Raw genomic sequence first — 27,981 nt, 5'->3', positions numbered from 1 at the left:
TGGCCGACCCTGTGCCTTTTTAAGTGGTGTTCTAAAGGTGCAGAACACGATAAGTTTTTGTGCATCAGAATGTAAAAATTAGGAATAGTAATTTGGGATACACTGAAGCGATTGACTTCCTGAGTGTGATTACGTATTACTTACTTTCGTCAGCGCTAACAACTGACGGCATCTGTTAACGTCGTTTGTAAGAACATGATATAAAATTATGTCGTATAAAAACAGTCACTACTCCAGAGTAATTCGCTGACACGTCATCCCTCAGCGCTAAGTGTCTGGCCTATCATGATGAGCAGGCTGACAGAGATCGTCGTCCGCATATGTTTGTGATGATAAAACGCGATCATAAAAACAATGAAATCTGATTAAATGTCAAAACGGCATCGTCTGTGTCGGTCGACCCTCCCACGAGGCGATAACGAGTCAACCGCGCCGTGAGAAATGAGCGCTCCGCGCTTGAACTCTCGCTATCCCGGGACGAGCGCGGAGCGGCGTAAAAATAAAAATCCCTCCACGCATCCTCGACCTCGCAATACGCGAATCAACATAACTCGGATGCCGAGCATTCGCCGGGAGCGGATTTCGTTGTTCGGTTAGCGGTGTCAGCCGGCAACCTGATCCGTGTCATGACGTCAGCTCGGCGAGAGGAACTGTGTATACCCCTAGGACGCGCACTTATAATCAGTTTAGAGTATCTTCATTTTGTGGACACAGAAAGTTTATCCTTCTGGCGCTCATCACAACCCGACACGCAATAATTACAGCCACACAGCGCACGGTATCTCTTCACGAAGCCTTTCTCTTCACAGCCGTTCGCCGGTTTCGCCCAAATCCCGTAACGGGAATTTCCGACAAGGCTCCACTTGGATCGGAGAATAAAATTTTAACAAGAAGATGATGTCTGCATTAAATGAAATACGCGAGCAGGCCTAGTTCATGGATTAAGAGTGTTGTTTTCGACGTGACGACAGGACATTCGCACAACAGGTGCATAAAGTCTCTTTTTTCTTCTTCAAGCCTGGACCAGGTTCGCCAGCCATTGTGCGTTCTGTCAACACACAACGGAGGAGATTTCTTACGATAACTTCGTTAATCACGGTTGCTTGTTGACGTACACGCGGGAACTTTGGTTTCGAGCTAACATTGCCTGACCGTGGTTATCAAAGAAAAAAACACGATTCGAAATTTCCACATCGTGTCACAGCAAGGGGACCAGGATTACACTGAAATGAAGGCAATAATGAAGGTAAGATCGCCTGCTTGATTCTATCAGTTTAATTCCAAAATTTTTACACCGTCGGGAATAACTATACTACTAATAGCTCTGTAACATTAGATCCATAATGTATCATGTATGACTATTCCGTGTGTAAAATATTGCTCCTCGGGGCCACCAACTCACACTCGGACCACCAGAAAAGATCGTGAAATCGAGCCTCGATCGAAAAATCAAAGCTTGCTGTATATTTTACAAAGACATAAAACGATGACAGGCCGTTTTATTGTTTGCAAGAACACGGCAAGATATACAGGCTTGAAGTAAAAACCATCTTTAACCAGCAAAACGTATCCATATCATGCAAAAACCGATTACACCACATTTCATACTATACGCTTATTTTGGACTTTGATTGTATTTTAATCATCTCAATAAAACACCGCCATGTCAAAAGGAAATAAATTATGAACGGCAAGCGTGGTAATAAGCGATGTTCCCTTGTGTACACCAATTCCCTACTTAGCTGGTGTTTACAAACCTATAATTTTACCAACACCAGTCACGTTTTCAACACAAATGCGTGTACGAGGCAACCACAACATGTATATCTATACCAGACTGAGTTCCATTACATAATTAAAATAGAAACTAGCCCGCTGTTGTCGAAGCTTGAGTCCAGGTTTTGCAGCTATATGCGGACTTGTTGCAAGAAGGGCAATTGAACTTTGGTATTTCACGGTCATGAGATCTTGCACGTGTAGAGCTATCGTTCGCACAGGCGACGAGCTTGCCTTCGAACCTACAGGAATAAAAGCCACAATTATAGCTATGGCAGATTTTGTTCCTTTTCTTACAAATATCAGACTTTCTTCTGACCGAACTTTCATTAACACGCATTTTCAAGTGGTGCAGGCTCGATCCGTCGGCTCGTAAGTTGAAATCTGCCTCCTTGTTGACGTCCGAATATCGTGGCCGTGTATTCAGAGGCTTCCCGTTCAGAATTAACCTTACAAACAAATTAAAAAGAACAAATACAACAGCCTGGTAAGGATAACTGCAGTCCATTTGTTTCATAATTAAACTTTTCCCTCGTAGTAGAGGAGAAAGTGCCTTCCTACGGAATTTAGAAAATGATTCTTAAAATCCGTTTGCTGGTCTACAACTTGTATTGTAGACTCTTTGTGAAACGTAACTAAAATGCGTGTAAAATACTTGTCGAATAGAGTCAACACTAAAAATGGTTGTCATTTTAGTTAAAATAAGGATAAATTTTAGTTAAAATAAGGATAAATTTTAGTCATTCATTTTTCTACTCGACCAAAAATTACGGTGACCGCTGAATCTAATTCTTGACTATGAAAGAGAGTGGTTTGAAGTATCCTTGATCAAAGTATGAACAAAACTTGAGACTTTGATTTTCGACTTACATCTGATTGTAATCAGAAGGAATAATAATACATTATGGCACAATACGAAAAGACAATTGCTCGCAGACGTAACTGTCATGTTCGTCTAGAGTACCATCTTCTGCTTGTTCAACCCAATGCGTCACCTCCAACGAGTCCACAGTGGATCGTTTTTCTGTCATGGTACTACGCATGTACTGTATCACTGGATTTCCCTCTCTATACTACAGATCAATAAAATTTACTGACTTCATTAAACTGTTAAAAGAGTAGAATGTGCACGAAGGGATATGCAAATAACTTGAAGGATGGACTGACGAAGGAACGGAACTAATAGAGGTACAGTGCAGTGCAACTTCACATCTCAAGAGGGCTGACGTCAGACTTCCATCATTAATATGCACAGATAAATAAATTCCCCTGAATTATTTTACGAGACTTCTGGAGGTGACGTTTGCAGACATCTCGAACTTGGTATTTTATTAATACTAATTCTTGTTGAAACTACGACTTCGCGCGTCAAGGAATCCATATCATTCTACTGATAAAAAAAGACAAAACTTGTCCACATTTATGTCGTCTCCCGCACGCGATGTTATACTTAGCAACAAATCATAATCGCTATCGCAGTGACGAGACAGAGTTCCCCGTCCATGCGCTAAACTATTCTGAGTGGTTTATTTTCAAACAAATGTGCTCAATAGCACGTTGCAAGGAATAAGAATAGCCACCTCGTATATTTTTAAATGTTACAGCGATATTTCTCAAACGACACAGGGAACCTAATATCGGACGAACTGGGTCAAAACATAATTATAGGCTAAAACAGTCGACTTTTCCAGACAATTGATGTTAGGCCTAAATACTTGAGTGTTGTAACCTGTCCGTAGACCTCATTTCACTTAATTAACCCCGTGTACCGAAGCAGTTCACCGTCACTTGTTATATTTGCTGCATGAGTGTACGTCAGCGCCTATTTGATGCCCGCAGAATCATAGATTGTGACTTCTAAAGTGTACTTGCGCATGTCAAAAACGCTCATGGGAAACGTGTGTCCAAGCTCATCGATTTAATGACGCAGCACGCCCTACCCTCCCCCATTAAATCAACCCTGTAAAATAGTATTCGAGACGCTGTGTTAGTCACCAAGTCAGTCAGCACTGTTGCCATGACAATCAAAATCACGCAAACCTAAAAAACAGTTGTCGCAAAAAGTCTCCCAAATACAGTGCAAGGGAACAGTGTTTTCCGTTTACTTTTTCTGTCCGTCAACTCCATAAAACAACGCTGGTTCCGTTCTGAAGACTACAACTTGCATGTACAGGTTTGATTTCACGTTATAATCCCTCCCTTGGCTTCATCCATCCATCAACCCATCCATACATAAGTAAGTATCAACATATGTACATACATTATATTATATATATATATATATATATATATATATATTTATAGTAATGTACGTATATACAAAACGACCATAGTTGGGTAAATGTGGTGAGCTAAGCATTATTTTAAATCAGTTACAATACGCGTAAACACACACATAGACATACATAAATACATACATACATACATACATAATTACATACATATATATCTATACATACATACATACATACATACATACATACATACATACATACATACATACATACATACATACATACATACATACATATTGCAAAAAGAGTCACTTGCAGTTACAGTAGAGAATTGTGGGAAATTGGATTTCCCATCGGTTACGACCACAGCGTCTGAGAAGTTTTATCAAACTACAATTATCTATTTAATTCTTGGTGTTAAAGGGATACAGTCGTCGGAACTGCGCTCGAAGGTCGTAAGGGACCCAGGCAATCAATGTAAAAGGTACGATGGTGATTGAGGAAAGTTATAACATGTCTGTCATAATCTACATCGTATAATTTAAATGTTGCAGCTAAGATGATGAGGTGCGCATGCATCTAGATATCGTGCACGAAATACATTGTTTGTAAACAAGAAACTCGCACAGGCGCAGTTCCGACGACGGCTTCCCTCTAATTGAAAGCAGACGAATTGTTCTACAGACAACAGCAACTGCAAGTGTTGTGTTTTGTGGACCTGTGCCATGTGATGACATCATCAGTTTACGTCAAACGACTGCACGGCCACTTGTCGAGGCACAGCTTTGCGTACTCGGTAAAACCATAGAATTGTGTCGCTGTTATGAAGACAATGAACAGCTTTAATCTGTAGCTGAGAGGAATTTTAATAACTCCCGATTAACGATTCGAATAGCGAGTTCTTGTCGCAATGTCAAATATTATGACTGCTTGTCGTTTTTTGTCCTGGAATACTCTTCATAGTTCTTTTCAAGCAGATATGTCTCCATGTTATCGCAGATAATATCGTTGCCTTTAATATCTTGTCAGGCCGACAATTTCTAATAAGTTACCGATACACTTTACTTATAATAAAAGACGGATCTTAGAGACAACCAAGCGACCTTTTCAGAGATCCTTAGTCGAGAAATCACGCGGAAACATTGCAACTAAAAGGTAAATACGGACAAAATGCGCCTCCGAGCGATTTATCTTTCCACTCCCGAGCGGCAACTTGAAACTGTAGATAAACATCAGAGCTGTTTAGACTCGAATTCAATACACAGTTCTCGTCTAGTGTCTCTCAGTTCGGATGTTCCAATATTAAATGAAATCATTTATGCAGAAACATGCCACATTCCATATTATCCGTAGGCATGGACCTAAAAATCTTTTTTTTATTTCCATGCTGTATGTGACCATGCTCTTGGTTTCTGCGGCCGGGGAGTCAGATGAAACGACCGTAACAGTCAATCGCCAGACCCCTGTGTGTGTGTTTATATATATGTATATATATATATATATATATATATATATATATATATATATATATTATATATATATATATATATATATTGTGTATATATACATATATAGGTGTTGTAAAGTATATATATATATATATATATATATATATATATATATATATATATATATATATATATATATATATATATATATATATATATATATATATATAGGTGTTGTAAAGTAGAATTCAGAGTTCAGATGAAACAAAAGTGGGGCCAAAGGCTCGTAGATTTCAAGGGGACGAGGTAACTTTTTTCCTGATTTTCCCACAACTTCTTGAAATCGGTCAAGACACAAAAATACTTACTAATATCGTGCATGAGTGAGAGAGTAACAGAAACTCTTGCTGTCATATACATGGAGCTTTCCAGTTTATTAGAACAGCCATTTTACTGGTGGGTAGTAGACCTTATGTAACTGTTTTCTTCTCTTGATCTGTCGGTTAGCTGGGTTGAAGGCAAAATATATCAGGGGTATCCGATGAGCTTATTTCAAGAGACTGTAACTTACCAAAGATTGTTTTCAGTGTTTTTAAGTGTAAATATTGCATGTAAAATATTTTGGACAAAATATAGTTGCTTTTTTTTGGGGGGGGAGAAGTAAAAGGTGTTTGCATCTGTCCTCCCATGACGGTTTGAAAAGCTTCCCGCACCGGCCCACCCACACTTTTTCCCTCTCCTCTCACTACCGCAAAGATTCCCAAGTGCCACTCCCCCTACACTACCACACAAGAACTACCCAGTGCCCTTTTCCATGACAAAAGTTGCCCTCTCATCTACAGGTGAGTTAGTCCTTCTCACTAAGCAGTGCTCAAAATAAAAAGAAATGTTCCTCTCCCTCTAACATAAAAGTGGCGCCCTCTTCCCCGACCTCTGATAAACCATATATGCTCTCCAGCAACCCAACCACTTGCGAACCCTTTTTTAGCTTCATTGATTGCCCCTGAAGGTGTATTGTACCACAGTCCATTTTCAGCGTGTTACAAGATTCTAACAATTAACGTAAATATGCGTCCAGTGTACAAAATTGATAAACACTATGCCCAAATATGGTGACTCTGCCCTTTTAATGGGGGTAATATAAAAATTGAACTCGTGATCGGGGCGATTTGTGTGAGTTTTCTGATGGAACATGCGCAGTAGACAAAGACAAATCAGCGACGCGGAAGCAGTTTGAAATAGTTCACGGTCAAGTTTACTATCGATTACCCGTACACATTATTGACACACATTCAACATTAAAATACCAACATAAGCATGGCTTAGAAGTGCAAATCAGATATTTAATACGCTTATTTCAACACCTCGTTTATTCAACAATATTTCTCACTCCCGATCGAAGCAAAATCAAACAATGAGTACAAGGTTCATATCTTATGAAGCTTTCAATTGATCAATCCCTTATACACACTCGTACTGCATCCGAGGTCTGACAGTTGCGGCGACCCGTCAAACATTCAAACATTTTTGCCTCGGGCCAGTATTTTGACAGGGCTTACAAGTCAATTTGGCTTGCGGGCCGCGGCCCGTAAGTGTAAACTGTTCGTCATCTGACCAATGTTAACAATATCGCTTGCAAGATTGTGTGTCACCAATTGCAGCTGCTGTGGCCGATATTATTGCTGAAAATGGTGAATCTGCGTTAACTCCGACGTAAATGGGCATTTAAAGCGGGCTTATAATCTTATAATACGTATTTGAGAGAGAATGTCTGATCTATCAAATATCAAAAAGTCTACAATGCGATAGATATACTCTCTCAGTGCTGCCTATGTTGTTTCTAGTTGCAAACTTATAAGCAGGACGATGACAGTCCGTGCAAACCATTCCATTCCATGTCCTCTGAAGTCATGTCCTATCTCGCAGAAATGTTATGTCGTCAGATTTCTCACATGTACTACTCAATCTTTCTAAAATAATATTTAACTTAAATTATCCTCAATATTTATGTATATTATAACAAACAGAAACGAGGTTTTTACAGTTTAGTCACCGTACGAACATTTTAATCTGAAAAAAGATAGCAATAAGTCAGGGATAGGATATACCCTGCCGTTAGCAAAGTGAACAAACTGTAATCTTAGCGATGTTCGACCATCGGCAGTGAGAAAACAAACTCAAAGAGATCTGATTTTACTTAATTACGTCTCGCAGTATTTTCATATATGTTGAAGACAGCGGACACTCAAACTTTCGAGTAATTTTTTTTAAGTACGAGTGAGATCTGATTCTTGTTTTTGATTCTACAGACGTGAACAATAAAATTCTTGTAATTCTGCACATTCAGCGGATGACGCGGCGCCACTTCTTAAATTTGCACGCGCTATATGTTTTCCAGTGTTTGAAATTAAAAGTGGGGATGATAGACACACTTGCACATCAACTTGAAAACAATCTAGACTGATACACGCGCGGCATTCCGCATATCGACCGCCACCCAGCGTCACTGGCAGGTATCTTTTCAAATGGGTTAACTACTTAATTTGCCGCCTGAACTGAGTAATTCGCCGATGGTATCCGAGAGCGAGATAAAGTCACGGGCTAAATTTAGCAACTATCTGCTGTTCGAGAGAATGGATACTCGATTCATTAGCAGCTCAGACCGGTTGGTTCGTCCTGAAATAGCTCATATACCGCCGCCGTCACTGCGGTGACTTATAAACACAGTCCGGGTCCCGGCAAGCGAGTGGCGCGACCTGCTCAATTCTTTCACCGCCGGCAAAAGCAAACTGACCGCGGAGTTAGGAATGTTGCTCCGAGCACAACCTCTGCTCAAATTAATGTTATTTCAAAAATGCTCATTTCAGCGATAGTAATAGTAAAACGAACGAATGATGTCCCGGCAGAGCCTTCTTAAAATTACACTCACGTCCATGCCGAAATCTCGTCGTCATAAACGCCTTCTCTTCACAACCACTCTCGTAACTCGGTCACGCACATACATCTGCCTCTTGTTCTGCAAAATTATATTAGAGATTTTTTAATTCCATTCTTGTGCAATGTCCCTCTGGAAATATTCCGTGCGTAGTTTCCCAACAATATCTTGGGTCGCTGTTGATGCCAGAGCGAGCGTCATCCATCCTCGTGTGGCAGATAATGAGATGTACTGAATTCGCAGTCACATTGATTTACTCACGCGCGGCTTTGTCTTCGTCCTACTGTATTGCAAACATGTTGGAACATTGAGTACTCAGCAGACTAAAAGTGTAAATGAGCAAAAATAAGACAAAAACTGCATTGCTGAACTTGTTTAACTCTTCTTTGGAAAATAAGCCCGCCGGTAATTATGCATACATGCATTTCGAGAGTATATATTCGTACAATATCAGTTAGTAGTGAGTGCTACGGCGTAAAGCTGTATCACGTCACGACGATTAGCGATGAAAATAAAATACAGTAACCAGCAAATTAATGACTTAGACTCCATGGACCTCATTGCAGAGAACCAACCCAATCAATTGTAGACGAGAAAGTCTTATATATATTTGGTTATAGGTCAAACTCATCTTTTGCACTGTACTGAAATTTAGGATGATACCGGAATCGATAAGGTTTTCTCTTTATCTCTGGTTTCTCCAGTTTCATAAAGATGACGTCAGAACTCTTAATCACTCTTACTTTAATCACTCCGACAGCCAGATGGGCACATTGTGAAAGCCACTGCAATAAAATTAATCTGCACAGGATTAATATTCAATGTAGAGAAGCCTAGGTATTAATTATCTTCTAAATCAAATCTGCGCAAGGAAAGTTCACATGATGTATGTATGTATGTATGTATGTATGTATGTATGTATGTATGTATGTATGTATGTATGTATGTATGTATGTATGTATGTATATATATATATATATATATATATATATATATATATATATATATATATATATATATATATATATATATATATATATATATATATCTGCAGGGCGCTAATAATGACAATAACAATCACCAGGCAATCATCTTGATGATTGCTGGGCGCATTAAAACAGCCTGTAGTGACAACTACAAGTTCCTACTAGATTCTCAGTAGAGAGAGAGAGAGAGAGAGAGAGAGAGAGAGAGAGAGAGAGAGAGAGAGAGAGAGAGAGGGGAAACACCATGATTAGGTACAAACTTTCTAGCAAAGCGGATCACGACTCCGTTTTGACACACTCGGAGAAGTAGTCGCCTGCATGAGTTCGATGTAGTATATATGTAAAGATATGACTTTTATGGCAATGGGTTGGAATCGTTGGACGTTCAGACTGCTAACTCGGCACTTCACTTTACAAATACAATTCTACTATCAAGATTTCCAGTCTCGGGACTGCGTGAATGTTATAAGAGACATAGCCGTACATCAAATACAAGTACGCCAGGGATGTGTCCTCGTCGATGTTTCGATCAGTCTATGTAGTTCCGAGGAAAGTTTTCAAAGAGTTACTATCCTTCGCGATAATCATTATGGCTTGAATCTATCGTAGATTTGTCAAATTGCCGTCTGTACTTGACAGTATGAATAAAAGTACAGCGAAGACAGAACGAATCCAGCATTTATACTAGTTAGATGAGTGACATACCCTTAGCGTAATTGGTAGTGTCCACTATTGAAAACATTTGAGTCAGACTTCTCTTCAGACTGGTGAGGCTTTGTTAACTTTAAAACGAACTGGTAACCATCACAACGAGAGAGCGGCGTTGTGTAGTGCCAGGCGAAAATAACAAATAGGGCAACTGAAGTAGAAAGCTACGCGACAAATTATAAATCGTATTGAAAGTGTTGAACATGAATTCAACTGAAACTCGTGTTGTGAACAAATACAATCATGTATCAATGTTTTTGTTGATGAGTAAAATTACATTTCAAATGGCATTTCTCATCTGTATATCCACTAAAAATTGTTAGCCTGCGACATTGCATGTTATACCATGAAGTTCGGTCAGGTTTTACACATTCTGAACTGTGGTAAATGTTTTGATCGCACTCTGACACATCGAATGCACGTTTGGTTACGACAAATGTTTCTAGAATTAACACAACGATAGGAACAAAGGAAAACATGTTTTAATTTAATCACATTTGACTATTTAATGGTTTATGAGGTCTTCAGACATGTTGAAGAAAATACATTACGTGGTGTTTATTGAGAAATGTGATCTCACATTTCAGGACCGCAGAAGGAAACGCCACGGATGGATTTCATGAGAATTTTGCAACGTCTTGAGAAGACAACGATCCCATATTAAAACTTTATTGATGATACATATCACTTACCTTGAATTTAATGGATATAATTGCGTAGTTTTGAAGATAAGATGACACTGCGTTTGTCGTTCTAACTGTGGATCAAGGTCCGTTCTAAAGGATCACCCACTTTATTTGTTATTTATTTGATAACTCATATTGCGGTCGTTGCTTTATTCAATATGTAAAACTTGTAAGGCTATGTTATATATATTTATCAAAGTGTCATGTGTGGACTTATAAATTGCCACAGCAAGTCCCTATAGTGCTTACAAGACACTGAAGTAATACAGATATTTAAGGTATGAATAAAGAAGCGTATACATACTTAAAATTATACATAATTCCTTTCTCTTAAAAATTTACTGAAAGACACCGGTATGAAGCAAGTCATTTCAATAAGTTTACCGAACAGCAAGGAATGAACTGTTGATTCCATATTTATCCCATATTATCCTTATACCATTCCCTGCTGTTGCCGCTCTCCCAGTCTCACTCTATCTGTCTCTCTGTTTCTGTCTTTATCTATCTATCTATCTATCTATCTATCTATCTATCTATCTATCTATCTATCTATCTATCTATCTATCTATCTATCTGTCTCGGTCTCTGTCTGTCTGTCAGTCGTCTGTCTGTCTGCCTGTGTCTCTGTCCCTCTCTTTCTCTGTCTCTCTCTGTCTCTGTCTCTCTCTGTCTCTGTCTCTCTGTCTCTCTGCTTTGAACCAAGCGTTATGGCAAATGCAATGCACCAAGTACACTTTTGTTCAGCGAGACTCACACGAACAAATATGCCGCGTTCTCCCTGTTTTTTCTTGCTTGTGACGATGCGCTTATCAAGACTACCCAGCTGCAGTACTAACTACCGTCAGTGTCAGTGACCTCCTGAATATAGTCTTCTTCTAAAATAAGTAAGAATACGTGAGGCATGTATGTATACAGGATGTCCGTTTAGCCAAGACACGAAATTATTACCCAGCCCAGGCTAAGACTGACCTATATCAAATGAACTGCGCAAAATTACAACTTTGAAGAAAAGGATGTTTAAATTTATTCGGTCAGGGACCCTGATGCTACGCCGACCTAACCAAGCCGTGCAGACCGAATAATAGAAAAATCAGTTCATATTTTTTGTGAAGAAGGATTGGTTCCCGAAAACATCCGGAAATGTTGGGGTAAATTTGTAACTGAGAAGCTCGCACCCCCAAACACGATACTGCACTGAACAAAAAGGCATCTCTATATCACGAGAATCTATTGCTCCTATTATGACTGAAATGTTTAACGTAAACATTTCTCTTGCTCTGTCGTCTCTTGCCGGAAGATACATTTTCCAGCTTTGAGAACAGATTTGCCCTGTAGGCTTGACCGGAAACGCCCCCTCGGTCACATCGGAACCTGGTCAGTTGGGCCATTTTTCTTGAATTTTTTGATTTCCTTTGTTTTATTATACGTCTTCGAGATCATTTTAAGATATTTACGTAAAAGATTGAAGAGCTTCAAATAAACACCCGCTATCGAATTTTTACTTACCCATGACAGTATGTTAGCAAAGCAAGGATTTAGTTTCTGGTGAACAGCCATTAGAATGCTTTTATTGTATGAACGGGAAAATCGTGTTAACCAACGGACAACTTTGCAACTCTCCTGGCCAAACAAAGGCACAGCCTGACTACAAATTCACATTATAATTTAATCGAGCAATCAGTCACGAAATTGATATGCGGATCAATACATCTGCATCGAGCAATTGAAGTAAAAACTAGTGCATTCATTCTCGGTCGATCGCTTGATATGTTATCAATCAATCAATCTATCGATTGATTATCAATTATAGAACATTTTACGCATTCCAATGAACGATCGAAAATAATACCTGCGTTTGGCTTAGCCTGAACTCATTTCTCCCTCTCGCCTCCCGAAAACGAGCTGGAGGCCTACACTTCCTCAAAAGATCCAAGATATTGATGAGTCAACCGGCGTCTCCTTAAGAAGGCGAAATAAATACGAAGCGATTAACAGTCCCGAACAACTTCACTTTCGGTAATTGAAAAGAATATTTTATGTTGACGGGGGCTTTAAGGGAAAAAAAACACGACGTCAGTCGTGCCCGTGAATAGCGGTAGCTGTCGATGAAAAGGCAACGGGGACTTCAAGTTAAATTGAAACCGAGAGACGTGTAAATGTGCTGCCTCTTGCTGGGAACTGCTACGTGTGCAATGAATAGGCCCGGTCTGTTTGCATTATGAGATGTTCGCATGATTGGTGAGTTTGCATTCTCCTGACTGAGTCTGTCTCATAACAAGAGACTTAAGGAAGACCGGTGCATGCTAATGCATGATCTTGCTTGTTTTAGAGACGGGTCGTCTCAATTCGTGCTCTCATGGTGTTGTTTCAGTAAGGTAGGCTCAGCGTAATTTTTGTCCTAGTTCTTTTTATGTTTATGTTTCGTAGGGTATCGCATCAGTTGGCGTGGATTGTGCACAGACACGAATTTGAGTTTTACGCATTTCTCTCATATGCAAAGACTGACTACTGAATGTTCGATATTTGTGGCTTTAATACCGAATGAAAATGTGATTCTCAGCGATGTAGGCTGCGTCGCTCCTCCAAATTGTATGTACGTGCCTATAAAAATTATTACAATGTTGAGTTGCGCTGACAGTTTATGGCTGGCTATCGCATCTATCAAACTCCTCATTTATTCATGAAAGAGGGCAACTCATACACTTGGATTACTGCAACCTTCAGATTCGTTTTAATATGTCATCCAGACACCCCGTCTGTCGCCACGCTTCAATAGATATTTCGCTCTGACTTCTGACAAATTATTTGGTTGCAACGAGCTACTAAACGCTACCATGACCTTTTAGCATGAACAGGGTCCAAAGCCGTTCGCACCGTCGTATTGAGTATTTAGTATTCTATTTAAAGAGATGCAAATCTCGGACGTTCATAAGATTGTACGCGATTATATGGGGCGTAGTCCTGGTTTATGGCCACTATTAGACTAGGGGAAGTCGAGGTTTTACTTGAAGGGGCTTGGCGCTGCAAATTTTACAGCGTGACGTCATTGCCTTCGATGCTATCAGCCGAGGTGACCCGGATTGACCCCATTCTTGTTTCCTTTGCAGAACGTGTAAGGCCTTGCTTAAACTGACACAGAGCTGGGATTTTTAAAGTGCCTTGTGACGACAAAAGAAGTGACAGATTGCTTGGGCAGTTGTCGACAGATGCAGCGGACGAGGGCAACGCTCGTCAGACTTTCCGAGGAATTTTACTCTGCTAACACCGAAGTACAGAACGGAACAAGTACAGCAGCAAATGTGCTAATGTGCATGGGTTTCCTCTGAGGAGTAATTCTAGGGGGTCATTTAAAAGTGGATAGGAGAAATGGGAGGAGGAGAACGAGGCAAAGGCGCCTTTGGAACAAGGAGACATTCCCACTCGAGATGCGGTTTCCATGGCCACGGGGTTCCGCATCATCACCGGCACCACGCCTCATCATCGACGACCCTGGCGCTGGCGAACGGAGGAGCACCAGTCCACACGTACACCAGGGTGCGGCGGGCGGAAATCTGCCTTGCGCTTCTTCTACTTTTCGCGGGTGTTTCGTGCCTTATACTCGGGACCATGTTCGTCGCTCTGTACGTGGAAATAGAACCCATGGACAGCGTGGGCCCTATCATGCTGGTGGTGGGCGCTATTCTCTTTGTTCTGGGCACGGGCGTCTGCTGCTACGTGAGTTCGGACAAGCAGGTTTCAAACAGGCCGCGCTACCCTTACTATCATCAGCATCATCATCATTTTCCCCGGCAGGCTTACTATCAAAATCCATACAGACATCATTATTACAATTACCGGACTCGTTTTGACAGCATTCCCCGCAGTGATTTGTCAGATCTAGAACTAAGGACCACCACGTCGGAGTCATCGCAGGACACGAGGTAATTATGAGTTTATTCAATGGCTTATCGGTGCATTTCATCTTACGACAATTAAATGTTAACTATGTGCTAGAGTGAGAAGGGGACATTGATGGCACATTACGGGAAAGGGGTCATGGATAACGCCAAAGATATTGCAGTAGTCGATGGGAAAGAAGTACACACGCGTACAATTTACCTACCTGCATGCATGCATATGCATACATACATACATACATACATTCCTACACATACATACATACATACATACATACATACATACATACATACATACATACATACATTCCTACATACATACATACATACATACATACATTCCTACATACATACATACATACATACATACATACATACATACATACATACATACATACATACATACATACATACATACATACATACATACATACATACATACATACATACATTCCTACATACATACATACATACATACATACATACATACATACATACATACATACATACATACATACATACATACATACATACATCCATACATACATGCATGCATGCATGCATGCATGCATACATACATACATACATACATACATACATACATACATACATACATACATACATACATACATACATACATACATACATACGTACACACACACACTCACACGTGCGTGGCATGATGTTTCTTTGTAACAGTGCATTTATTTATCACATGATTCTGCGTGATGTATTCTGATGAAATGATGGATGCGAAATCCCGCATGATAATTCATCCAGAGGATAGAATGACCTGAGTCAACGACTCTGCGGTTGTATCACGCAGCTCATCCGCATTAGCATTAGAAAGTCTATCAAGTCAAAACGGTTCGGTTGTAATTACAACAGCGTGACCATTTATCAAAAGGAGAGATTGGCGATATCAATTATATTCAGAGAGGGTGAGTGCCGGCGACTTGTGGATTAATCATATCGATTGCAATGTGGATAAGATGTTAAGCTCAAGGAGCGCCTCGTGATGCTTGTCTTTAATTTCACTTACGTCATATTGGTTGTGTAGCGGTCATCGACTTAAGTCGCGTGTCTCCGTGTAGCTTCATCAGTGGCGCAAATGGTCAAGCCGGGATGATGTGTTTTAAGTATTAGAAATCACGTGTAGTCCCTCTCGCGTCCCTTGTCTGCGTTTGTGTTTTCACGATTCTACTTTGATCACGAGTCATTTATGAAAAAAACCCGAAGAAATTGAAGGTCGTCATCGGAGTATGCTCCATTCAGGAACACTTAAGGTTCTCTTTGAAGTAGCAATATTCGTCTACTTTCAACGCTTTACTGGGGTTAATTGAGTCGTGTCGTCCACCCTTTTGTTCGACTGGTCCATTTCTGTTCAAAGCTTTTACTATTTCGCCGTCGCTTTGAACAACAAAAATCACCTCGACTGTCCATGCGTCATGGCCAGCTCACGCACAGGCTGCGCAAAATTAAAGAATAATGCGCTAATGACTGAACTCGTATCAGTGTTTTCAAATTTCTGAATGTGGTGTGCGAAAGCTGTCGAAATGCGTTGGTATTTTTTACTCTCTTTGCACAACAATTTCGGAGAGCAGAATCAATATTTGTACCTGAGAAATTCCTCAACACTCAAAACTGAGAACACACGATTTACAAATCACTACTTTAGGCTAATATGCGCGTCTTAAAACGGATTTTCAGCGTCCGTACAAGCTTTTCTTGACGCGCTAAGTGATAGCCTGTGTTGAGTGGAAGTGTTTTGAGCTGTAAGAAGTAAAAGAAAGAAGCAAAAATACAAGATTTTGCTATTAACTCAGCAAACCTAAACCCTTGGTTATCTAACTCGTAATGTACCGCAACTCCACTTGAACACCCGGATTTCGGCATTAGTGACGTTTAGTGGACACGAACTTTGGAATATGAATTAAATGCGGTTTATGCTGGGACCTCTAGCAATGTAGTGTAACCCTGACCTTAATGCCCTAGCTTACTGTTAATTACTGTGAAATGCTGCATGAGTCGACTGATGTCCACTCTTGCCAATATTCTATAAAATCAAAGCTAATGTAGTGCTGAAATCGCCACGATGTACAAAATGTAAGGTTTATGTTGGTTCATAATCCTTGCAGCAAAGTGACAGCTAAGTCTCAAAGAAAACGGAACAACACCAGATTTTACAATTTAAAAAGTATCTTTTGCTCCGCTTTTCCCTTTCAAATATTGCCAACCTACCGTCGAGTATAAAAAAGCTCGCTGCAACTTGAAGGACTGGTGTTTTTGCGAGATTTAATTCGTTCCGGCAGGTTTTGAAATTCCCGTGTAATTTACGGCGTGTGTCATGAATTATTCTATTTTCGTACGCACCCATACATCACTGACTATATTGTGGAGCGCCGCTCCTCCACGATTGATTTGCTCTGACCGGGTTATCACGGCCCAGTTTTTAAACAATATATTATGTGCTCTAATCATGCCCTGCGCAAGTGTTCTTGACACCCGGCTCGTTGTCGCTCACTCTGCCCCGACTATTTGTCGCTGGTAGAGTGTCAGCAGTTGCAAGTAGATCGTCAGAAATTAGCTTGTCTCCTCTGTGTGTGAAGGCGCCGTTAGCTGTGACTAATGATCGGTTTTTCCAATAGTGTTGTTCCGTCAGTAAAAACACATTTTCTCCTAAAGCTATGTCGAAATAGTCAGTTCCAACTGTTCAACACGGGCTTTACGCGTGTGACATCCCGCTGGCGCTGAATTTTATTTCAGACAAGAATTTATTTGTCAATAACAATGCGTATACCATACGTTGTGGTGGTAAATCTAATACTGTGTATGTATTTGTATTTCAACATACTTTATGAAAAAGAATAATAGAATTATTCGTTTAAAAATATAATGGAAACACTTTGAAAAATTACAGCCGTTACCCATTTATGGCAACTTAAGACCAGACCAATTTGTCACAGTTGTTTTACAAACCAAGGCCCACATGATCATCAATTAATGTAGATTACATTATTTAAATGCCATTGTTTTCCAGATGAAAGAGTGATAAAAATATTATAAAAAGTTCAATCTACTGCTCCTTTAAATGTCGGAGACCCAGGGATGAGTGTTGCGCCGCAGCACCTCAAAACCGTATATTTGCATGGACATGCTATCGCTCGAAACTACATATTCCATCGTGCACGTTGTTTCATATGAGACTCACATCAAAGTAATAAAAACTACAACTTTTCTGTGACCAGGCTGATACTTTCACCTGATCCCCGAGGCTATTAGACGGTATCTTAATCGAGTCGAGGAAATCAGCGTCCCAAAGCTAATTTCAAAAATACCACCGAGGGGCTGCTCATGATAGAATGAAAACTACAGGTGAAGTGATAGTACCCTGTCGTGTCATTCTCAGAACGCGCTATCCATCACAACAAATCACATGGGAGAAATAAAAATAGAGAAATATAAACATTATTCGTCGAGTTACTTTCATTTAAACATGACTAGTTTACATATAGGATAGTCACAATGCTTCAAAAGCAGAGCATGTTATGAAGTGGTCATTTTCGGATGACGTCATACCCTATGTAAATAAGCGTGAATATGGGACAACAGCGCCATCATAGATAGCTGCCACAAATTTTGTAAAAATGTGTAGATATCTGTTGTAGAGTTTTGTGGGTTTTTTCAGGCTGGCTTACTGGTTGTGGAAACAAAGAAACAAGTAATTGAGGCAGTAAACCTATCCGAGGCTCTTTTTCAATCGTTCCTGACGAGACAGTGTTGAGGCTTTCTTTAAACTGGGATTACTACTATCATACAGTCTTAGCTGTAACTTTTCATGTATTTTCCATCGTTTCCCCCACTGTTTCTGGAGTGTCACGTTTGGTCTACTTCAAAATGTATTCCGAAAAAGCTAGTGTTTTGCTAACGTCATCAGCCTGTGTGAATATAATGCCCAATGTCATTTTTGACATCTGAATTTTAATCCTGATTTGAATGCATTTGTTAACAATAACATCACACGGTGTGTGTTGCGTTCACAAGGCTGATACGTTGTACTTCAATATTTTTCAAGGAGAAGAACACGGACATGAGTTTGTTTCCACGAACAAAAAATCACGAAAATATCATCAAACGTCACAGCTATTGTCACTATAAATTCAAGGTTGTTGCCATCAAAGGAACTGAGTTTGGTTACTTATAGTTTCAATGAATTCAAATACTTGAGCACTTCATGAATTAATATCACGATTGGAACTAATTTGGGATAATAGGGTAGTGAAGTAATGTGGGTTTAATCTGCAAATGTAAGCTCATCTGCTTTACTTTTTAAGTTATACACTTGTTTTTATGAGTAATTTGTAATATTGCAACATTCAGCTATAAGCCACCTAAAAATATAAAGATTCAATTCTCCCAAATTAGTTCCAATAGACATATAAGAAAAGGCTACAATCAGAAACAACACAGCTATATTTATAATACTACAGGTTCTATTATTTTTAGTGTCTTCGGTTCATTCGTGTATTATTTTCAAATAGCCGCCAGATTATATTTGGTTCTGTGACTGCAATACACAATTTGATGCTGGGATCGGCTTGTTTGATTTTGAACTTCACGGGAGATCTGCGTGTGTTGCTCCATAAACATGTATCACGTCAACGCCTCTGGTCGAGGTCACGGCCGCCACCGCAAGACGTACAAGTGTCAAGCTGTGCGCGAACGAGGATGTCAAGCCGATGGATGGCAATGCCGATGACGATGAGATAGACGTGCATTCCGTCATGGCGTTAACAAATCAACCGCCATGCTATAACCTCAAGATCCATATAATTTATAATTGGTGTCGATTTCCACCCCCTATCGTACATTGCATGGTGACTTACGGGAGAGCTGACCCGACACGTAAGAAGGCGAGTCTTGCTGCTCGTATTCCGTTTCAAACCGATGTTGATTTCATCCAACGTGTGACATCCATCGCATATGACAAGAAGCGTTTCATTGCAAAGGAGCATGCATGGAGAGTCCCGTGTACGTTTCTCGTCAAACGATCACACGTGATAGCAAATGAGGGTGTAATTGTACCGCGAAATGCTGTAAATTGGAAGCGATCGGATTTCATCCTGATGAGAGAAATGGTCGATTGAAAACAATCACAACTCTTAAGTTTTGACATTTCCGGCATGATTCATACTCCATAAAGCTCAAGTCGCTTTCAATTTATTTCATCGGTCATTTGAAGACGTCTAAACGTCAATACATCACGTATGTGGAGTTGGAAGACTTCATGTTCAGACGATACCACGCGTAAGCGGGAACTTGGAATTTCATGAGTCAAAATGTCCTCGTTTGTGTGTTGTCTTGATCAGATATTGATTTTTTTTATTTTTAGCAGTATTTTATTCTTTGCTGTCTTCGGTCAGAGGACAGATTTACAACTTCACAACGCACGGAAAGTTTGCGTATGATTATTAAATGCGTATTTGTCCAACATGCAGAGGCTTGCAAAAGTTATGATTACATTTGGTCATAAACTATACTGATCGTTGTTTATCTGACTGTAATTAAGACATTTGATTTCACTCTAAAAATACTTAAATATCACTTTAAGACTTTTCTTGTGACACTATCACCGAGGGGACTCCAAGTATCATCAAGAATTATATTTGTATTTAGGTAAATCATTCGAAGACATGTTGATGTAACACAAAATGCTGGCACCTATACGGCTAAACCGTGATTAACTAACCACCAGAGAAACTCTGTCTTCAGGGAAGTCACACCGGTGTTCTGGCGATCGTAGTTTTTACGGAAAGAGTAATACTACTATCTGAAAGTTTACAGAGGGACGGTTTTCAGTCTTACTTTCGAATAGCTTCCCCAACAAACTGGATTTTGTATTCACAACAACAATCAACATATTCGTGATATGACTTTATGAAATTCATTTGATTACTGTGGGTGTGAAAGTTACAGACTCATAAACTTTATCATTGGCCCTACAAATTAACCTATAATTTGAAAGTCTGGCGTTTCTTGCTCTATATGCATCATTTATACAGATATTACTGTAAACACATTCATCATTCATATCATGTTTTTAAAATTGGTGATACGTTCTGTTAAAGTTCAAACCATAGTTCAATTTTCTATGGTCTATGTCATAACATATCTATAGACTCACTGTAATCATGGTCCTTCATGAGGGACCATTCTTATCCATCTTTTTGTTTGTACGTACCTACGTACGTACTTACGTATGTATGTATGTATGTATGTATGTATGTATGTATGTATGTATGTATGTATGTATGTATGTATGTATGTATGTATGTATGTATGTACGTGTGTATGTTGTATGTATGTACTTAATTATAAGTAGGTAGGTAGGTAAGTAGGTAAGGCAGGTATGTTTGTTCGTTCGTTCGGCAGTTTCTTCATTTGTCTTCTATTTCCTGATTTGTTTATTTTATTGTTTGTGCGTGCGTCTCCTGTTGTTGACTGAGCTTTATTGGTAAACCAGTGCCTAAAAGTTGTATCGCGTGTACCTCGATGGGCAAACTTTTCGCTGTTGTGTGTTCGTCTGTTGTATTCCACACGGTCTATATTCGATGTTGTCTTATCGACAGTTTCTTATTTGGTCTCCAGGTTCAGCGGCAGTGGTCGACGGGGTAGGAGGTCGCTGGATTCGGGTCGCTCCGTCAGAATCAACGTTCACTCGCCGCTAGATCAGCTCACGGAGACGGACTTGGATTTTTCGGACGACATCGAGGCCGAAGCCGATGCCGACGAGGCAAGCGACAACGAACAGACGTTGCCAAGTGCCAATAATGAGCCGCCTCCGTCCTATGAAGAAGTGTGTGGAACGCGAGTGTAACGTGACGTCGATGTCCCTCCTTAAATGTGTGATACCAGGAGGGTGGTCTAAAACGTTCCAGTGTTTGCTGATACTACTGATGAATCGATGACTGAAAGTCGGTGTCTAATCTGCAATAATTTTCTAAAATGATTTGTGTTGAATACTGTGTAATTTGTTGTCGATGGTAGATAAACGCCTTCGAAATCTTTCATAGTCAAACGGTTGGAAAATCTGATTATGAAGTTTAAGTTGAACTGGATTCCAATGGGCGAAGATTAATTTTAATTTATGTAAGAAACATATTTCTACCTGACTTCAATGGTCTTTTTTCTGATATTAATCAGAGGAAGAATGACTTGGCTATGAGGAGAAACAGGGGTTTTAAATAATACGTATGACGATGTTAGTGATCTGTTGTCCTGATGCGTGCTGTTGACGTCAACCCAGGTGGATTTCACAACCTTGCCACTCTCTGTGAACTGCGTCTGAACATGTTTATACGCGTGTGATATTCCCTTTTACTGCGTGGCATCACTATGGAAACGACCGGAGCCCTTTACGTGGACTTCGCCCACTGGTGGAATCGAAGAAACACAATCTGGGGCAAATAAAGCTGCAAGAAGTGTAGCTCTATCACTGGGCTTTCTAGGCGTTAATGGTCTGAGAAACATCGCATTTACATCATGAGATACGAGATATGAATATCATTGATGGAATCTTTTTGTTATTTCATCTTGGTTGAGATTCCTTTCTGCTCTACAATAGGCCATACTTAAAAATTAATTGAACGAATACGGATCACACTTAACATAACAGTCCAATTTGGTATAAGTGTACTTCAAAATATTGGACTCCCCGAAACGGATTTTTTTAAGTATGGATCCGTACCCGTTGAGTGTATTTCCTAGTATTGTAGAGCAGAAACGAGGCTCAACCGTGATGTAATACCAAAACTGTTTTACAGATAACATTGATATTTCGGCCTGCCCGATGGGCTGTTGGTACTGATCTTTAACTGAAACCTTCTGGGCACGTGTAGGGCTACAACACAGTCTTGGGGGAACTGTGGCTACAATTGTTGCAGCTATAGACAAACACAGTCGCCATAGCACATATGACGTGCATAAACCACAAGAACGGACTACAGATAGTAAAAGATAGGGAAACAAACAATTTCCTGTCAAATACAACATGTGCGATGACTCAGAAAGACCTGAAATGTATAATAAAAGGATACTCGGGTTCTGGATCCAACTTCGTTTTGGTTGACGGACGTCGAGGGCGCTATATATTTCTAGCTGTGATTCGAGTTGAACGTTCAGACTGGACGCCGCCGACGTTCACAAATCACATTTCGTTCACTGCCGAGCCGATCTACCCCGGTCACAGAGATGACAAGAAGCCAAATAAAAAATTTAACACGGAAGTATTTTCAGTGGCTTTGCTGTTCTCGTTTGTACCGAAAATTGAATTTATTTACACCTTTTCGTACCATGCATTTTGAAAAGCCGCAATGGTGCATTTGTACAGTATCACGTTAATGTTTTGACAATCGGAGAGTGTGTGGGTGTTATTAGTTGCGTGATTTTTGTGTGACTGTAGACAGCTTCCTTCAGAACAATCGGGGTAACCTATCGTGAGATTCTCTCCTGTGACCATGTAGCTTACGTCTAGTTGAAGTCTTATGGTTGTGACGGTTGTCGAAGTGTATTGGTGACATCAATTTCCGTTTATTTATGTAAATTTGTGGTACCCACTTTTTGGGATATTTTGATAATCATTGTATTCACAAATAAAATGTACAAATGAAAATAACTGCTGTACACTGTGGAGTTCACATTTTCATTGAAGTGAAACGGTAATAGAGGGCGCTGTCGTTTAAGAGATGAATGACAAAACCCAGCAGCTCACAAATCCTACACACTCAATCCGATCAGATTTCACTAAAATATTTAGAGTCTATGACCACATTCAATTGAGTATCGTTAACTATGCATAAATTGCAACAAAAGATGACCTCTGCTCATCCGACCCCTCATCGTCGTCGTCGTCGTCGTCATCATCATCATCATCATCATCATCATCATCATCATCATCATCATCATCATCATCATCGCCGCCACCACCACCACCACCATCATCATCATCATCATCATCATCATCATCATCATCATCATCATCATCATCGCCGCCACCACCACCACCACCACCACCATCATCATCATCATCATCATCATCATCATCATCATCATCATCATCACCATCATCATCGCCACCATCATCATCGTCGTCGTCGTCATCATCATCGTTATCATCAACCAACGCCACCACCACAAACTACCACCACCACCACAATAGCAGCAGTAGCAACAACAACAGCAAAAACAAAACTACCACCTTCGTAGTACCATTAGATATGTAATTACTAGGTATTTACAGTTGTGTGATGGAATACACAAGTAACAAACCTTACATACCCGATTAACAATATACGATATAATGGTAGCTTTACCAACTCCCGAGACAATAAATGTCGTCACATATAGGCTCGTGACATTTGAGAAAGTGTTAATTCGTGTATTGTGACCTTTAGTGAAATCACCATATGAATGACATCAATATCAAATTACGACAACAAATACACAAAAGGGGTTTGTTTGAACTGGTTTTGTTATTTTTTGTGGTATACGACGGAGAAAACACAATTTCATGGGAGCGGCCAATCCCTAAAGCTGAGGATTTTCTATTTAGGGTAGAATGCGTCTCGGGGATAGATATTTGGACTTTCAAACTTTACAATACATTTTTGGTCTACAACTCAGTGACTAGTCGGGCTCATTTTGAAGGTCATGTAGTAAATATAATTTTCACATGATTGATATTTTATATTAAAATCGAGCATTTATTAACGCAGGGATGGCGGCTGATTTCGAAAGAGAGTCGTTAGAATTTTTTACGGCAGTTTGAGTTCGAGCAGCATACAACCTGAAAACAAAACGAAATCCCGTGTGTTAGATATCGCCTCTTTGCATTTTCTCGTCTGGGCATGGCTTGTATGAATTGACAACACTGCAAAGATACTGAACTGTCCCTACAAATATACCAGCACAATTTTCTTTCTTAAAAATTTAATTTCCGGCAAATCATGAGTCAATACTCTAAATTTAGCGCCAATGGCATCATTGGAACAGCGAGCGCTGTTCCGTTGCGATAACGGCACATAAAGACATGTTTGCCATCAGTATAGGGTTTGCCAGAAGAATAACCACCCGGTCCTCGTATGCAGTCACAACTGCCGAGAGCTTTGTGAAAATGATGATATGAAAGCGTCATTCGCTTGAACTTTCGATGTTTTTTCCGGCATGTTTTCTCTGTATAAAGTGCAGTTTCGAATTTGAACCCATCACTCATTCCGAAATGCAAAATTTTAATCTGGTCAATTTAATACAGTCTTTACATGTGTCATGTCCATTGTTATAATTGACTGGTGTTGCCGAACAAAAATAATGCAACTTGAATTTTATCAAACGTCAATTTCTATAAGCTTTGTTCATAATGAACAAAAAGCTAGGCTTCAGTTCGCGATCGACATTTATTGATCCAGAACAGCGTCCATGAATTCTTAACTTCACCATCGTTATAAAAATCGTTAGACAAGCATAATATTGTTTTTCGAAAAGTTGACATGTGTAGTTTGATAATGGCATGAATGGCGTAAGATGGCGGAATCGATACCTACATTCGGAAAGTGAATATTTATCAATGGATATCAATATGGTAATTATCTACATAAATGTCGAAATAATGATCGTTCAGTAATAAACATTGAACTATGATACATGGTACGCTGACCGCACGCTGTGATACATATGAACGCATAATGGCAATTTTTACCATGCTATATAACACTCACTTTCATTCAAAAACACTAAGAATATCTGAAGCGAATTTGATTTTGCACACACTTAACTGGAAAATGTATTGTAGTAAAATTAATGTTATTATCGAGTCATTCGATCAATAGACAGTAGAGGGGGATCTCATCCATAGAGGGGGGTCTCCCCCTCTACTGTCTATGTTCGATCCAACGACCGTTATATGATTCTTACCAGCACAGTTGTAAGCTGGAGATTAGAGACGATCTGCTCCAGCCTTATTTATTAGCTTTCATGTCTTAATAAACAGATTAACTGGACACAACAATTAAAGCGGAAAAGTTGTCAAATATCAAGTAACAGTCAATGTTATGACAAGCACCACGGTTGCTATAGAGGGACCATGCAAGTACCAAAGCGAGAACCAGTGATTGCCACCTGCCGCTTCAATGTGATGCTTTGCTTTTATTGAACTGATAATTTCGTCGCTTCACGACAGAGATGTTGCATTTGGTAATAGGGTCAGCTGTTTGTGAAGACACATTTGGTGGCGCACTAAGCAGCCGAAGTGGCACGGACACGGTGTGTTGAACAATAGGTTGAACAATAGGTTGAACGCCGAACCGATGACGTAATGTTTGTATACCTTGTCGGTGAGCGCCCAACGACACAACGATATTGAGTAACTCCTCGGCCATAGTTGTTGAGTCACGGCAAGCTAGGTCACAGCGGCGGAAGCGTGTAACGCACAGGAAACCATTCCCAAACGACACTCTAGTACCGTACACGAGTGGACGCTTTCACTCTTTCACAAACTTCGGACTTTATTTCCAAGTCGTCCGTGCGTCGAGCTGAGCCGCTCACCAGGTGAGTACCTTCACCAAAATGCCGGGCAGCTGACCGGCCAGTCACTGTGTGTTACAAAGGAAACGTTTCGGCATAGACCCTCGAGGGTCTATGGTTTCGGTCTTCGAATATAGCCGTGGCGAATGGTGTGTTTAGAGTCATATGTTCGTACCATGGTCTCTTGTTCTCCAATGTACGGTTCGCACCAAAACGTGTTTGTGTTGATCGCCTACCATCTATGATCTAGGCCTAAGTTCTCGTCAACGAAACGTATACATTACACATAGAAGTTCCATAAAACAGGTGTGCGACTGTACCATTGAAGTTTTCACACACAACAATGCCTCAATAATCTGCTAGCCAGGGTAGCTCACTTTCGGTCAACTTACCGGTTAGCCTTATGTCAGGGCCATGGTCCCTGCATGGCCTTACACAGCGAGTTGGCGATCATGGCCATGGCCAGTGAGCGACGATATAATCGGTTACTGGTCGTTTCGGCACCAAGTCGTTTCGGCCCAAGTCGTTTCGGCCTCGCAATCTCCGGCCCCAAGTCATTTCGGCACCGCAACCCAAGACCTTTCAGCATCCCTCGATTTTTTTTCAAACTATTTAGTAATTGACTGACCAGTCATATTCGCAAGCGTGACCTTTGCGTTATGACCAGTACTTTTATGTGCATTTGTGTGACATTTGCCGTACCGTTTTGGCACCGCTTTCAAACTTTTGCCGTGTCGGCGGCTATTGCTATCGATAAACTTGTGTCACAGATTTGAAAATGATATGAAGTTTTTTCGTACGGTCTCTTACTATGATCTCACAAAGATTAAAGCATGTACATGAATGTTAGTGCTTGGATGCTCAGATAGCCCTGAGCAGTGCCGAAACGTCTTGGATCGCGGTGCCGAAACGACTTGTGGCCTGAAATCGGGAGGCCGAAACGTCTTGGTGCCGAAACGTCTGGAAACCATATAATCATCAGTCGACGTATCCGGCGACAATCGATCCATCGCGTCATCCAGTGTTCACTTTATCACGATCCCTCAGAGAGCACGGTCCCTCACCGTGGAGGGACCGTGTCCCTCACCGTGGAGGGACCGTGCTCAGTCAGAGCATGGAGGTAGGAGGAGACAGAGGGACCATGACTTGACTAAGGATGCATGAAGCGGTCAGCCGGACATTTGGGGGGGGGGGTAGGAAGGATACCTCCATATCCACAGGAAATAGAGGGGGATTTGTTACATCAGGCTTAATCATTCGCGAAATAAAGAAAATAAAAAGAACACATTAAGGGGGACGGGTTATTACCTCTTTGATAATACCTTAAAATGAAGTGTCACATATGTTGTTCCTGCCTTCTTTCTTGAACGCACAAAGTTCAGATGTTCGCCTTCATAGTAGATTTGTATTTGCTGTGCTTCAAATGCCGCAAAAATGAGCAAATGAGATTACATATACATGTAGATATTATTATAATAGGTGTAAATTTATGACAATACAAACTGTTGCTATCCACATGTCGACCTTGAGAGACGATAGTGTAAAGCTTCCCACACAAACATGATAATATGCAGATATCTTGTGACGAGCTGTAAACCAAATTACATTTCGAAATATTCAGTCATTACGATAGGTTGTAATTTTCTAAATAAAACACAATGCCCCGAAGCAATAATGGCGACCTTTTCGCACGCGGTTAGTGACTTTAATATGACCCATAGAAATGATGTCACCC

General features: G+C 40.3%; 1 protein-coding gene across 1 annotated transcript; it reads left to right on the top strand.

Annotated features, from left to right (window-relative positions):
- Positions 1 to 300: 300 nt before the first annotated feature.
- LOC139151137 (uncharacterized) lies at positions 301 to 23,343 on the top strand. The gene is made up of 3 exons (XM_070723694.1): positions 301 to 1,246; positions 13,881 to 14,693; positions 21,318 to 23,343. The coding sequence occupies exons 2-3, from the start codon at positions 14,140 to 14,142 to the stop codon at positions 21,544 to 21,546; spliced, it is 783 nt and encodes a 260-aa protein (XP_070579795.1). The 5' UTR covers positions 301 to 1,246; positions 13,881 to 14,139; the 3' UTR covers positions 21,547 to 23,343.
- Positions 23,344 to 27,981: the final 4,638 nt, after the last annotated feature.

The sequence above is a fragment of the Ptychodera flava genome, chromosome 15 (assembly GCF_041260155.1).
Source record: "Ptychodera flava strain L36383 chromosome 15, AS_Pfla_20210202, whole genome shotgun sequence".
Taxonomy (NCBI): Eukaryota; Metazoa; Hemichordata; class Enteropneusta; family Ptychoderidae; genus Ptychodera; species Ptychodera flava.
The sequence above is the reverse complement of the archived record's forward strand: the minus strand, read 5'-3'. Positions and strand labels throughout refer to the sequence as shown.